A 15,207-nucleotide genomic window follows, 5' to 3' on the forward strand; every position below is an offset into this window, starting at 1 on the left:
GCGAAGCGGTGGACCTCTCCAAGGGTTTTCACATTGAAAAGATCCTAATCAAACACCTACACTGTAAATGGAACCTATTACTACTAATGACTTACCTAGGAATGAATCCTGATGAAGCCTTGGAGTGGAGTACTATTAGCACCGCAGGTTCCTGTCATCCTCCATGGTGCTTTAAGGGTCATCTTTAGAGTTCTCATTGTTCCATTGCTGCTTTGAAACAATGGCCGCCTTTTACAAGATGATGTGATAGGAGCTTCAGGAGAGGGTCGGACCACATGGTGTTTGTTGGTGTTTTAGAGATAGGTACCATAAGGGAATAATTAGACTTTCAAGGTACATTTATTGTAAAATGTCTGAATGTGTGCCTGAGTGAGCTCTAATGACAAAAATGGGTTGATTGTTTTTGTAGTAGGATCAGAAAATACAGTATCAATATTAATAATTTTGTCAAGGAAAGTGAGGGCATTAATGTGTAGGAAATGCGGCATCTGGATATTGGAGGGAATAGCATAAAGCACACATTGTTCAGTATTACATAAAAATACATGCTCATATGTAGCCTGCGGGGAGGGAAATTCACCATGTTCTTGGTTGAGGCCTAACTGTCTTAGAGTTTTTCATTGTTTACCTTGATGGGCTGATTAATGTCTGCTACATCTAATTTTAACTATCAAGTCTGACTATACAGGGAAAATATCCCCTCATGACCGGAGTCTGAGGTTTGGAAAACTCTGTCTGGTCACTCCATAGAGATTAAAACCAGGGTCACTCTAGCTTAGTACCTACAGGGCAACGTCATGGGATCAACCACACTCTCTTAAGGGGGAGGGGATACTTTAGCTAATTTAAAATGAATATTTTATATCAGATGTTACATTTCTACTAGTTGTCACAGTGTGTTAAATAAATTATGAATACCATGGCATGCTTCAAAGTCAACAGCCTTGGTCATCCATGATATAATTTTGAAACCTTCCCCCTCGGGTGAGCGTTAAGTGGAGTTGGTATGGTCCAGGCAGGGAAGGGAAAAGGCGGCTGGAAAGTTGAAACGCTTTACTGATTTCACTATGATGCCCTAAATGACCAAGAGAACTGGACTTATCTTCAATATTGGTTTAAGATTTGATTTGTATATTTTGTATTTATTTTTGAGTGAGTAGTTTCCTCATTCTTTAAAAGAGTTAAATACAACATTACAGCACCATGTTGATTACAAGTAAGTAACAACTTTTATTGTGTTTACTTCAGTAATAGCATAACAAATTCTAGGACAGTGACAAATATCAATGTAGATGTATTAACATATTCAGAGAGCCACTAGCCTAATAGGATGTCAGCTGTGAGGTTCATGAGGCTGATGCTCAAGATGAGGTAAGGAGTTAGATGATATGAGGCGTAACGGACCACCACATGAGCATCCGTCTCGTCTAATACATATGGAAGCCTATATAGTTTTGCAACAGGCTTTTGAAATATACTTATTTAAATGAAAAATGTTGACTGTTTTGGCATAGATTCAAAACGTATGTTTCTGTTTACTCTAAAATTAAGAAAATGTATACTATAAAGAAGGTCAACATAAAATATTCAAATGACATCTTAAGAATGTAGACCTACAGAGTACAAATGTAATATTTTATTTCTGGCCTGAAGGTTTAAATGTTATGTGGGAGAGTGTTTTATTGTATTCTTCATGCAGGTGCCTATAAATTGTTTAAATTAATGTCAGTTATAATGTTAGAGTATGAAATATAATGGATTTGTTGCCTGCTGCATACATATTCCTAGCACTAAGGTCTAAATGGTTCAGGCTGCAAAATTAGTAGATACAGATTGTACGCCAGATAATGTGATATAACCAAAGATTTGTTGGTGTCTGTTACTGGGCGTTACAGGAAAGCACCACACACACCGCCGCCATAGATTATTCATCTAACCTGTTCTTGGCAATACTTTCTTCGTATTATAGTAATGTCAGTTGCAGGTGGTTCTACAAACACCAGCGAAAATTCAGAAAGATATTAAATCCATGTTTTGTACCGCCCCAGGAGGTTCCTCTCCCTCTTAGCTGCCGCACATCTAGCATTTCCCAGCATTTTACCAGGAACTAGTCGTTTCTATGCGACGCGGCCATGGCCATCTGTAGAAGTAGATGACAGAGCATCACACAGTGTTACCAAAACATGAATTTAATATCTTCCTGAATTTTCAATGGTTGTTATAGACCCACCTGCAACTGAAAAATGACATTTCTAAGATACTTTTTCACAGAATCGAGAATGAAGAAAGTATTGCCAAGAACAGGTTAGTTAAAACATCTACGGCGGCGGTTTGTATGTGGCTTCCCTGTAACGCCCAGTAATGGACACCAACAAATCTTTTGTTATATCACATTATCTGCGTACAAATTGTAGTTAATACATTTGATGAACTAGGAGATATGATAGAAAACCAGCTACTTTGAAATCAGAGATAAAAGGCTTAGCACCTCTGTTTTTTCCCATGGTGTTAGCTTTTCAGAGGAACCAGACATTCAGTCATTACAATGGATTAGAGTATTTGGTCTCTAAATCAAGTAACTGTTGTATTTCACCATTTAAGATTTGTCTTCTTGTCATTTGCATAGTTCTACTTGACGATTAGAAGCCAAGTATTTCCACCCAGTCAACATGATTCATAGTGATGGAAGGCAGACTCAGACATAAGTTTGGCTCATTTGCAGATGGTCCTCTGGAAAGGTTCCGTTGAGATTTACCTGTTCATTTGTGTCTAGTATTTCTTAGAATACTTTTTTCCACTAATTATATTTTCTGTATTCTGAGTAGTTACAGTTCTCTAACTTTAGCAGTGAAAATCCCTCGGACTCTCTTTCCATTGGCATGAGTGGATCACATGGACTGTTGTTAGCAACCAGAAGCAACAGAGCATAGGCGAGCGCAGGGACAATTATACCAACTTTGGCAGGGGAGTAATGCAACGAGCTAAGCCTAGCCAGGGCTGGTGTGGATGGAATGATTAGGCAGCACTGTGGAGCTGTGTGACTAACTTGACACTCTAGCTGTTTTGCTCACTCAAAATGTTAAGTGGGATTAGTTATTGTGTGACAATCACTAGCCATTTTTTACATTAAAGTCATTGTTACTTTTTCCATATGAACTCAGATTTTGTGTCATACACTCAGTTTGTGTCATACAGTACATGGGAGAGCTAACTGGACCCAAACATGATGGGAATGATCAACGGTTGGATATAACTGCTAAGTGAATTTGTGGGAATTTGTGAATCTATGGGCGATTCCACTCCAGCAAAAGCAGAAATTATTTTTGGTATCTCAGATTGTTCCTACAATTCTCATATAGAAACTTCATTGGGAGGAAGGATGTTTGACATGCTTTTTACATTTATATCACAAACCATTTTTGAGAAAGTCATAATGAAAGTGGCAATTGTAGGCCCTTTTTTAGACCTATACATGTCTCCTGTAAGACTCTATGATCTGTGCACATGATACAGACAGCATCTTGATGTCATTATACTCCTTATAGTGTGCTCTAACATATGGAGTATGTCTGGATTCTGAAATACACATTTTTACATTAATTTATGAAACCCTAAAAATATTCATATGCATACCCTTTTTGATTTTGTTCATTTTAAGACATTGTTTGGAATAATATACTCTAAAAGTGCATCAAATTTACAGAGTGGGTTGTACAATATCACACGAATTAGAGGACGTATAGTATCATACATCTTACCCAGTTGTACAATATCATACGAATTGGAAGACGTAACCTATCAAACATCCTGGAGGGCTTACATTATTATACTACTTTCTCTGAGACCAGACTGCTGGTTGCGTCATAACAACAAAGGAGAATTAAAAAGAGAATTTACGTTGCTGGTTAGAACTAACGACAAAGGTTCTGAGAATTTACGTAAAATAGCCAGCGTCTGTCCATTCTGTTTTGTTTTGTTATTTTCTATCTGTTCCATGACTTATGAGGTCTTCAGCAAACAAGCTTCCGGTTTACATTCAAAGGTCAAATGTTGGTCATATATCAGAACATATACATACTGTACATTCATCTCTGACATGGTTAAAAATCTAACCAGGCCACATCCCTAGCACTCAAAGTTACAGATCTCAACTCAAGTTCATAGACATTTGAGGTTTTCAAAACACTTTTACGCCTCACTTGCCACTTGCCATCCCAGTTAAAAGCAGAGGACTGCTGTATTTGCATTCCACTGAGACTGTCGAATCTAAGTCTACGATCTCTGGAGGGACATTGAAGATCAGAACCATGTAAGCTGTCAGAGCAGAGAGATGTTCTCATACCACACAACGGCTTCGAGATGCTTTTCTTGTGTCTATCAATTCATATAGGCGTTGGGATTCTGGAGAAGGACAGCTAGGCCTCTAGGCCTGGAGGGCCACACAGTAGTAGCACTTTATAAGGTGACTCCAGGCATTGAGTGACTGTGTGTAGTGTGTGTTGGGTGTGTGCTGGGACGCCACTCTGGGAGGCAGCTTGAAGGCTGAGTCAAGGCTGGCCTGAGGTGAAGACCCCTTAATCACTATACTGCAGCCGTTGCTACCTGCACACATCACACACACGTCGCACTTGTGCACACACACACCTGCAGAGAACGTAGCACCATTATCCCGGTCCTCTCAGACCCCTGAAACATGTTCCTCCGACTTACTGGCACTGCGAGGGAGGGAGGGGTCTAATTGAGAGCATACATCTCTTATCAGAACCCAGAGCCCAAAAGCACAACTTCCTCCAACGCGGCCTGAGGTATTTGTCTGCTTGGCCTTATTAAAATTGGAAGTCTGATATAACCATGATTGTATAACAGTCATGCACAGCGCATACAGTGGTGGAACGGTGATGAGTGCATGAATTCCCTGGTAAAATCCCGTACGCCAAAACACTCTTTTTGGCCATAATTTAACTTTTTGGCCAACAGTCTTAGGCCTTTTTCAGCCCTGTGATGTCATTCTGACCACTTGTTTGGGTAGCTAACAGTATAGTTACATTTCAGTGCAGGATGTTATGAATAGGGAGGTAACAACATATCCCACCATAGGCTTAATTTGACCTGCCTGACAGGCACATTCAGATACCCCTGGATTTAGAGCCTCAGTCAGTTATTTGAAACTATGTGATACTTCAGCAGGTACAGCTGATCCCCTCGCAAAAGTCACCCCACCTCATCCCCTTCCAACCCCACACTGAGACAGGAACAGAAGTCATCATCCTCTAACACTAACAGTTAGTGATCTGTCCTAGCTGTTGATATGATGAACCCTAGTCCGACCAGTAGAGTTCTTATTCCCTGCGTCAGAGGGGTCTTGTGATGACTGATGTTCGCAGTTCATTTTCCCCCTGTTTACATATCTCAGCCATCTGCTCTGTGTAGCTCAACCTCCAGCTGTCTTCCCCTGACCCCCACGGCCTGGGAAAAAGACACCTTATTCCAAGAACTCTCTCTTGTTCTTTATTTTCGTTTTATCACTCTCTTTATCATTCTCTCTTGTTCTCTTTAATTTTCTCATTCGCTCTCTGGGTTTCATGGAATACCAGCGAGTTCAAAGAAAGAGTGTGCTTCGTTCCTTCATCTGTCGCTGACAATGCTGTGTTAATGGTGGGAGTTAGCAGATGCTGTGTTAGCAGATGCTGTGTTAATGGTGGGAGTTAGCAGATGCTGTGTTAGCAGATGCTGTGTTAATGGTGGGAGTTAGCAGGTGCTGTGTTAATGGTGGGAGTTAGCTGATGCTGTGTTAGCAGATGCTGTGTTAATGGTGGGAGTTAGCAGGTGCTGTGTTAATGGTGGGAGTTAGCAGATGCTGTGTTAGCAGATGCTGTGTTAATGGTGGGAGTTAGCAGATGCTGTGTTAGCAGATGCTGTGTTAATGGTGGGAGTTAGCAGGTGCTGTGTTAATGGTGGGAGTTAGCTGATGCTGTGTTAGCAGATGCTGTGTTAATGGTGGGAGTTAGCAGGTGCTGTGTTAATGGTGGGAGTTAGCTGATGCTGTGTTAGCAGATGCTGTGTTAATGGTGGGAGTTAGCAGGTGCTGTGTTAATGGTAGGAGTTAGCAGATGCTGTGTTAATGGTAGGAGTCAGCAGATGCTGTGTTAGCAGATGATGTGTTAATGGTGGGAGTTAGCAGATGCTGTGTAGGCAGATGCTGTGTTAATGGTGGGAGTTAGCAGGTGCTGTGTTAATGGTAGGAGTTAGCAGATGCTGTGTTAATGGTGGGAGTTAGCAGATGCTGTGTTAGCAGATGATGTGTTAATGGTGGGAATTAGCAGATGCTGTGTAGGCAGATGCTGTGTTAATGGTGGGAGTTAGCAGGTGCTGTGTTAATGGTAGGAGTTAGCAAATGCTGTGTTAATGGTGGGAGTTAGCAGATGCTGTGTTAGCAGATGATGTGTTAATGGTGGGAGTTAGCAGATGCTGTGTAGGCAGATGCTGTGTTAATGGTGGGAGTTAGCAGGTGCTGTGTTAATGGTAGGAGTTAGCAAATGCTGTGTTAATGGTGGGAGTTAGCAGATGCTGTGTTAGCAGATGATGTGTTAATGGTGGGAGTTAGCAGATGGTTGGAACCTGAACAGGGGGGCATGAAAGGCTGTGTGGGGCAGAAGGTACTTAAGCCACTTCTGACGAATGCTTACCTGCCGTTTCTGTGTTTGACACGCATACACCACCGTTAGGAGCAACTAGGCTGGCCTCTCCCAAAAAGCCACTTAAATATGGAATCCGCAGTAGGGCAAAACTGCACCACTGTCCGCTCCACGCCGTTGTTATTGTTTTGTTTTTTTGACAAGCAGAGGTGGGGAGCTTTGGGGGAGCTCTGCGCATCAAGGGAAGAAATTGTGCGTGCAATTATGTCAGAAGGAAAACAGTATTTGTTGCTTGCAGTAACTTCTTTGTTGTTGTAATATCTCAAACGGGTATGGCAGTTTCACTATTAAGGATTCCAGCTTTAATGAATACCCTCTCAGAGATGAGAGCAACATGAGTGTTGCTTCTATTTTTGTCCGCAATATTTTTGCGAATGTAAGTAAAGTGCAAAACAGCTTGCTTAATATATTTGCCCTCTTATTAAAATGGACCGACCAGAAATGACTATATATATATATTTTTTTTTACCCCTTTTTCTCCCCAATGTTCGTGATATCCAATTGGTAGTTACAGTCTTGTCCCATCGCTGCAACTCCTGTGCGGAATCGGGAGAGGCGAAGGTCGAGAGCCATGCGTCTTCCAAAACACGACTGTGCCAAGCAGCACTGCTTCTTGACACACTGCTCGCTTAACCCGGAAGCCAGCCGCACAAATTTGTCGGAGGAAACAGCGTACAGCTGGCGACCGAAGCCAGCGTGCATGCACCCAGCCGCCATAACGAGTCACTAGAGCGCGATGGGACAAGGACATCCTAGCCGGCCAAACCCTCCCCTAACCCTGACGACGCTGGGCCAATTGTTCGCCATCGTGGCCGGCTGCGACACTGCAACACAGCCCGGGATCGAACCTGGATCTGTAGTGACATCTCTAGCACTGATCAGTGCCTTAGACCGCTGCGCCACTTGGGAGACTAATAACTTTAATTTAATTTGAATATTGTTTTTGTTTGCAGAGATCGAAGCAAAGGAGGCTTGCGATTGGCTGAGAGCGGCCGGCTTCCCCCAGTACGTGCAATTATACAAAGGTAAATACTAAATATGAATTCTCTCAAGCCATCAAGCACAATCTATTACAGTACAAACCACATCCACATGTTTGCTCATCCATAGCAAACAGTGTCATATCACACATTCATTTGCCTTGTTTACCTTTCAGATTGCAGGTTCCCCATTGCTATAGACTGGGTAAAGAGTGATCATGGTTTCCTGGATAAGGACGCGCTAGATTCCCTCTGCAGGTGAGAAGCTAGACTTTCCATCCACTCTCTCCTCACCTCCTCATAGAGAGAGAGTGTGTGGGAGAAAAATAGAAAGAGAGAGAGAGAGAGTCAGTGTTGGCAGTGGGTCCCATGCTGCTGTGTTTGTTTAACCGCCATGCTTCTCTGCTTCCAGGAGATTAAACACTTTAAACAAATGTGTGGAGCTGAGGCTGGAGCTGGGCAGATCAAAAAGACGGGTGAGTGAGAGTGAACGCCATGGAACACCAACATGGCAACTCTGTCAGAGCCACCGCAGGTCCCAGAGGAAAAGCTCCTCGTTAGCATTTATCGCTTTGATTTCCACTGATATTGATGGCTGGATAGATAGAGGAGTTTTGAGGGTTGGTGGAGCTAACTTCATTAGTCTCTGTTTGAGAAAGTGAGGCGAAAGCGAAAAGAATTAGGGCAAAAACTCATCTAGAATTAATAATGTTGCATAATAATTTTCTCAGTCTAGTTATCTCAGAATGTAGTTGTCTTTGTGAAAGACGTCTCCAAAGAGTTACACGATGTCAAGAAATAGATGGCCTTGTTTTTTTGTTGCTACATGGCTTCTTATACAGCATCTTGATTGTCTGCTTGTGATTCTCAGGGGGAGGGGTCAGAGGACGAGGAGCCCTGTGCCATCAGCACAAAATGGGCCTATGAGAGGCGGACAAGGCGCTGGCGTCGCCTGGAGGGAATGGGCTTCCTCCATTCACCGGACAGCCAGGGCATGTCCCTGTGTGACGCCAACGACCGCCACGAGGTCTACTCCCTTCATAGCACCAGCAGCACAGAGAGCGAGGGCTGTGAGAGCCCCAAGACCGCCATTGACGACCAGGAGACCAGCGGGAGCTCTTCTCGCTGCTCCATCAACAAGATCCCATCCCTAGACACTTCATTTAGTGGGCCCCCCTCCCCAGGGGGTGAGACGCCCAGTTTTAGCAGCGCTGAGGAGCGCTTCCTTGACAAGCCCCCCAGGAAGAATGGCCCCAGTTTGCTGAAGAAGATGGAAAAACTGCGTCTGAGGGGCACATCCAACCTCCACTCCCCCGCCCACAGTTGCCTCAGCAGGGCCAGGCTGGTCATCTCTGGCCCCATGCTCCAGGATAGCCTGGATGTTGAACACAGGCTGAGACGGCTTCAGTGTCTGGACATCTCCACCCTGCAACACAGGGATAGGGACCGTCCAGGCAGCCAGGCCTCCTCCTCACCTTCCTCCCCCCACTCAGGCAGCAGCAGCCCCAGCCCTTCAGAGAGCAGCAGTACTGTCAGCACCCCCAGCCCCATCACCAGAGTACGCAGCAACTGCCGGGTCCGAGAACAGCACCAGGGGGGACTCCACAGAAACCCCGTCCGAGAGCACCAGGACTACACGAACGACAGAAATAACCATGAGAGCCTGGTCTTCCAGATCCCCCAGGGGCACAAGCCAGGCACATTCCCCACAGCCCTCACCCACAACAACTTCCTGTTGCCCATAGACAACACCTCCATCAACTGGAGGACTGGGAGTTTCCACGGGTACCGCGGGAGACGGAGCAGGGGATGTGCAGCGGCCAAGGACAAGGATTCCACCTGCTGCATCTCCCTAGCCTCATTGGACCACCGGGCCAGTATCTATGACAACGTACCGATAGGCCAGGTGATTGGCCAGGAGGTGGAGCATCACGGGGAGGCGGAGACGGGGGAGATCAGTGAAAACGATGATGTCTTCTCCGCGCTGGACAGCGTGATGGAGCGTATCATCGGCCTGCAGCAGCTCGTCAACACCTGGACAGACAAACTGTTGGAGAACGGTGAATCGGAGTCTAACCGCCGCTCCACACCCTCGCCCTGCCCCTCATCCTCCTCCAATCACATCCACCTGGAGGTCGAGGAGGCAGAGGATTTGGGGCCAGGAGACATGGAGGGGGAGGGTGAAGGGGACGAGGAGAGCCTAGAGAAGGAGTCTGCGGATGGAGATGATCCTGAGGCACAGTCACCACCATGTAGTATCAGGTGAGAGCAATGTCAGCTGGTCTGAGTACTCATTAAAAAGTCTTTATTACTCTATCACCCCCTCTCTGAGCCCACATTAATATGGCTGCCATTCTGTTGTCTATTGTGTATGTATGCAGACGGAGCCAGCACCACTGGTCCAGCGAGCAGAGTCTTCCATCAGTTACCCCCAGCAGCTCAGGAGTCGAGGCCCAGTCTGTTTCTCAACTTCACCTTCTGCAGAAACTCTCCCTGCTTAAACTCACTGCTCTCATGGACAAGTACTCCCCATCTAGCAAGCAGGGCTGGAACTGGTAAGGAATGGGAAGGGGAGAGGGAGGGGGAGAGGGAGAGATGGAATGGTATTGGGAAGGCTGTGGAGAAAGAAGGAGGGAGGGGATGAATGACAAAAATGAGGAGGAGAGCAATGAGGGAGAGGTGGGGAAGAGGGGGAGAAGGAAGATTAGAGGCAGCTTGTTCAGAGGTTCATTTATTATTTATGTGAAGCTGCAACCTTGCTGTGCCTCTCACAAGACAAAACACAGAATGCTTCAAGAGCAATAAACCCCCCTGCCAAAAAAGAATATTTAAAAAAATCAGCGTCTGAAAGAAATGACAAAGTATAACCTTCAGCTTAGATTTGTGGGGAAATTATAGACAGCTTCTCTTTATTCCTTTTTGGTTAAGGTCTGTGGTGTACACTCCCATCTGGCTCTTAGAGGGGTGTGTCTAGGTAACTTTTCTGGCATTGGCCAGGCCTCTCTCTCTTATTTAATTAAAGGGAGCTTGGATCCCAAACAATTTTACTTTCTGGCAAAACATGGGTTTACATTTGGGAAAAGTGAAGTGCTTACACATCCCAAAGTTTCTCTGCGTTTTTAGTTTGTTATTGATTTGAAAGAGGCAGGCATGTGCTCACCATCTGCTAGAATTGGTTGAAGTATTTCCAGTGCAGGGTGAAGACCTATGGCCTATAGAGTACATTAATGAAAGATATAGTGGAATGTTAACTCAAACATAGTGGCTAGGAACCTTTCCTCTTGGTGGTTAACGGCAGTGACCTCAAATAGCGTTACACAGGAAACACGTAATGATGCATGGGAACCATAGATGTAACATGCGCCCGAATACAACAGCTGTAGACCTTACAGTAAGTATTTCACTGTAAGGTCTACACCTGTTGTATTCGGTGCATGTGACAAATAAAATTAGATTTGATAGAGGACACATCTTCATATCTCTCCCATTATAGCGTCCCTGACAGCGCCATTGAGGTTATCTCCATTTTAAAGTGGTCCATTTTCTTATTTTTCATTGGCTGATTGCTCCCAACTCATAGGAATCCCCACCCAGTTGACTACTTTAAAATGGCGGAAGCCCTCAATGGCAACGTCCATACTAAAATGGGTTATATCCATGATGAGTCCTCTATCTATCTCTATGATGGGAAGTCAACACATCCTAATCTGTCAGAATGAGATTTTGCTTTCATTGTTTGTAGCTATTTCCTCACCCGTGTTTCGAAATCTGATCTCCTAACTTTGGATCCCCCACGGATCAATTAATAAAGTGTTTGACATTATTCATTTGTGTAGTGAACTGGAGTAAGAGTGATTGCTTAAAGCGGCAATCAGCAGTAGAATCAATAACAAAGAGTCTCCCCAGCCATGTTTCGGTAAAAAGCTTAGGGATGGGGCTGGAGAAATGGAACCACTCTCAAATTCCTAGACAGGGCTATGGATGCAAGGACTGGCCATCCATTATATCAAAATTATAACCATGCTTTGAGGCTATATAGTGTTTGTTTACATTTACTTTGTTGACAAACATTGGAGTGTTGGGGTACGACAGTTCAAATAAGCTCAAGAAGGTATTTATAAGTTATATTTATTATTATACAATTTGTAAGTCGCTCTGGATAAGAGCGTCTGCTAAATGACTTAAATGTAAATGTAAATATTCTTCAAGAATCAATTTCTACATATAATTAATTTTGATGTAGCAATTGATGTAGCATCTGCTGAGTTCCCCTTTAAGGCAAACGGACAGGGTAATTGACTTTTTGAGAGCAGAGTAATTGGGCTATTTGTTTTAACAATCATTGAGCTAACTACAAAATAAATAACCTACTTCTGCCTCTCATCGCTTTCCCATTGATCCTGAGCTTCAGTATTCTGTACAAGTTTCATTCCAGATAACTGTTGTCTTATTTGCTGTGGCCAAACACCTTTCCCCTTGGCTTTGTCTCTAATGAACAATATCTACATGTGGTTATTACCTCTCTCCCTCACTCACTCATTCACACAATTACATGAAATCCTGAGCAGAACACCATTAAGCTAATGAAATGAGGTGGACGCAGAAGATATGTTTTAATTGAACAGCTGAAGACTAGAATGGAAATGCAGTCCGTAATGGGAGAGAGCACTATCAAAGAGAAGCATGCTGTATGAACATTTGTGAATCTAATTCCAGTCGACTCATCATACATTTGATTGGCTCTGAAGCTAGCTATCTCAAGGTGCCTGAACTTTGAGAGGGAGGATTTAAATTGTCTTCGTGTTATCTTCTTGGCTACACTGGCCGTTACCATGGCACTCACTTGCTGGCTTATGAAAACACTTGCTGGGCTTTAAAAGAAATATCCCGTCAGAGTCGTACACAAAGCCCTCTGCTAAGTGCATGTGTGAGTCTTGGTCAGATCCCTATGTAGGCTCCCACTGGACACAGATGTGAGATCAACGTCTATTTTTGATTTACATTTGGTTGAGTTGTCAACTAAGGCGAATTCAACAAATCAAAATCTACAAAACATTGGATTTAGGTTAAAAGTTGTGTGAAAAAGATTCCCTTACATTGATGACTTTTTGCTAATACAATCAGTTTGCCACATTGATTCACCGTCATTACATATCATTTTGTTTCTGAGATGACATGGAAACAATGTTGATTCAACCAGTTTGTGTGTAGTGGGTTCTTACATATTGTACAAAAATACAATGCAGTGTTGTTTGAAGTAGAACATATCCAGAAGGAATAAAATACAATGCAGTGTTGTTTGAAGTAGAACATATCCAGAAGGAATAAAATACAATGCAGTGTTGTTTGAAGTAGAACATATCCAGAAGGAATAAAATACAATGCAGTGTTGTTTGAAGTAGAACATATCCAGAAGGAATAAAATACAATGCAGTGTTGTTTGAAGTAGAACATATCCAGAAGGAATAAAATACAATGCAGTGTTGTTTGAAGTAGAACATATCCAGAAGGAATAAAATACAATGCAGTGTTGTTTGAAGTAGAACATATCCAGAAGGAATAAAATACAATGCAGTGTTGTTTGAAGTAGAACATATCCAGAAGGAATAAAATACAATGCAGTGTTGTTTGAAGTAGAACATATCCAGAAGGAATAAAATACAATGCAGTGTTGTTTGAAGTAGAACATATCCAGAAGGAATAAAATACAATGCAGTGTTGTTTGAAGTAGAACATATCCAGAAGGAATAAAATACAATGCAGTGTTGTTTGAAGTAGAACATATCCAGAAGGAATAAAATACAATGCAGTGTTGTTTGAAGTAGAACATATCCAGAAGGAATAAAATACAATGCAACAACTTAGTCATACTTCTATAAAGTTGCCCTTTCTTCATATAACTTCTATTTCAAAAACATTTTTACCTTCAAAAGCAACACTAGAATTCCATCTTGAATTGTTTGTGTCTCCCCTCAGGACATTCCCCAAGCCTCCGAGGAAGACCAAAGCCCCAGAGCTGAAGGGCAGGAGGGTGTTTGGTGTACCCCTCCTCCACGGTGTGCAGCAGACAGGGGAACCACTACCCCCCAGCATCCTCAAGGCCATCATTTTTCTGAGGACAGAGTGTCTCGATCAGGTACTGGACTCTAACCTCCTGTACCACCAATATACAGTTGAAGTCGGGAGTTTACAGAATAATAGTAGCGAGAATAATAGTCGAGAGAATGATTTATTTCAGCTTTTATTTCTTTCATCACATTCCCAGTGGATCAGAAGTTTACATTCACTCAATTAGTATTTGGTAGCATTGACTTTAAATTGTTTCACTTGGGTAAAACATTTCAGGTAGCCTTCCACAAGCTTCCCACAATAAGTTGGGTGAATTTTGGCCCATTCCTCCTGACAGAGCTGATGTAACTGAGTCAGGTTTGTAGGCCTCCTTGCTCGCACAAGCTTTTTCAGTTCTGCCCACAAATGTTCTATAGGATTGAGGTCAGGGCTTTGTGATGGCCACTCCAATACCTTGACTTTGTTGTCCTTAAGCCATTTTGCCACAACTTTGGAGGTATGCTTGGGGTCATTGTCCATTTGGAAAACGCATTTGCGAACAATCTTTAACTTCCTGACTGATGTCTTCAGATGTTGCTTCAATATATCCACATAATTTTCCTGCCTCATGATGCCATCTATTTTGTGAAGTGCACCAGTCCCTGAGCGGCCTTTCAGGTTATGTCGATATAGGACTCGTTTAACTGTGGATATAGATAGTTTTGTAGCCGTTTCCTCCAGCATCTTCACAAGGTTCATTGCTGTTGTTCTGGGATTGATTTGCACTTTTCGCACCAAAGTACATTCATCTCCAGGAGACAGAACGCATCTCCTTCCTGAGCGGAATGACGACTGCGTGGTCCCATGGTGTTTATACTTGCGTACTATTGTTTGTACAGATGAATGTGGTACCTTCAGGCGTTTGGAAATTGCTCCCAGGGATGAATCAGACTTGTGGAGGTCTACAATTTTTCTTCTGAGGTCCTGGATGATTTCTTTTGATTTCCCCTTGATGTCAAGCAAAGAGGCACTGAGTTTAAAGGTAGGCCTTGAAATACATCCACAGGTACACCTCCAATTGACTCAAATGACGTCAATTCGCCTATCAGAAGCTTCTAAAGCCAGGACATAATTTTCTGGAATTTTCCAAGCTGTTTAAAGGCAGAGTCAACTTAGTGTATGTAAACTTCTGGCCCACTGGAATTGTGATATAGCGAAGTATAAGTGAAATAATCTGTCTGTAAACAATTGTTGGAAAAATGACGTATCATGCACAAAGTAGATGTCCTAACCGACTTGCCAAAACTATAGTTTGTTAAAAAGAAATTTGTGGAGTGGTTGAAAAACGAGTTTTAATGACTCCAACCTAAGTGTAACTTCCGACTTCAACTGTATACATTACTGCTCATGCATTATTAAAGCCAGAGTCCTTAATTGAAACAAACAATAACATAGCCGTTTTGGATAAAAGCTGAGGGAAATGT

At 43.1% G+C, this 15,207-nt stretch overlaps 1 protein-coding gene across 2 annotated transcripts in view; it reads left to right on the forward strand.

Annotated features, from left to right (window-relative positions):
* LOC129868338 (rho GTPase-activating protein 7-like) overlaps positions 1-15,207 on the forward strand; it is a 66,532-nt gene that overhangs the window by 43,230 nt on the left and 8,095 nt on the right. The window contains exons 1-7 of one of the 2 annotated variants that reach the window (XM_055942232.1): positions 1,026-1,216; positions 7,649-7,720; positions 7,852-7,933; positions 8,088-8,151; positions 8,547-9,937; positions 10,057-10,230; positions 13,652-13,811. In XM_055942232.1, the coding sequence (XP_055798207.1) occupies positions 1,204-1,216; positions 7,649-7,720; positions 7,852-7,933; positions 8,088-8,151; positions 8,547-9,937; positions 10,057-10,230; positions 13,652-13,811 (1,956 nt within the window). In that variant the 5' untranslated portion in view covers positions 1,026-1,203. Of the gene's footprint in view, positions 1-1,025; positions 1,217-7,648; positions 7,721-7,851; positions 7,934-8,087; positions 8,152-8,546; positions 9,938-10,056; positions 10,231-13,651; positions 13,812-15,207 lie in introns of those variants that run through there. The other variant, XM_055942231.1, reaches the window with a different exon arrangement.

The sequence above is a fragment of the Salvelinus fontinalis genome, chromosome 13, assembly GCF_029448725.1.
Source record: "Salvelinus fontinalis isolate EN_2023a chromosome 13, ASM2944872v1, whole genome shotgun sequence".
Classification (NCBI taxonomy): Eukaryota; Metazoa; Chordata; class Actinopteri; order Salmoniformes; family Salmonidae; genus Salvelinus; species Salvelinus fontinalis.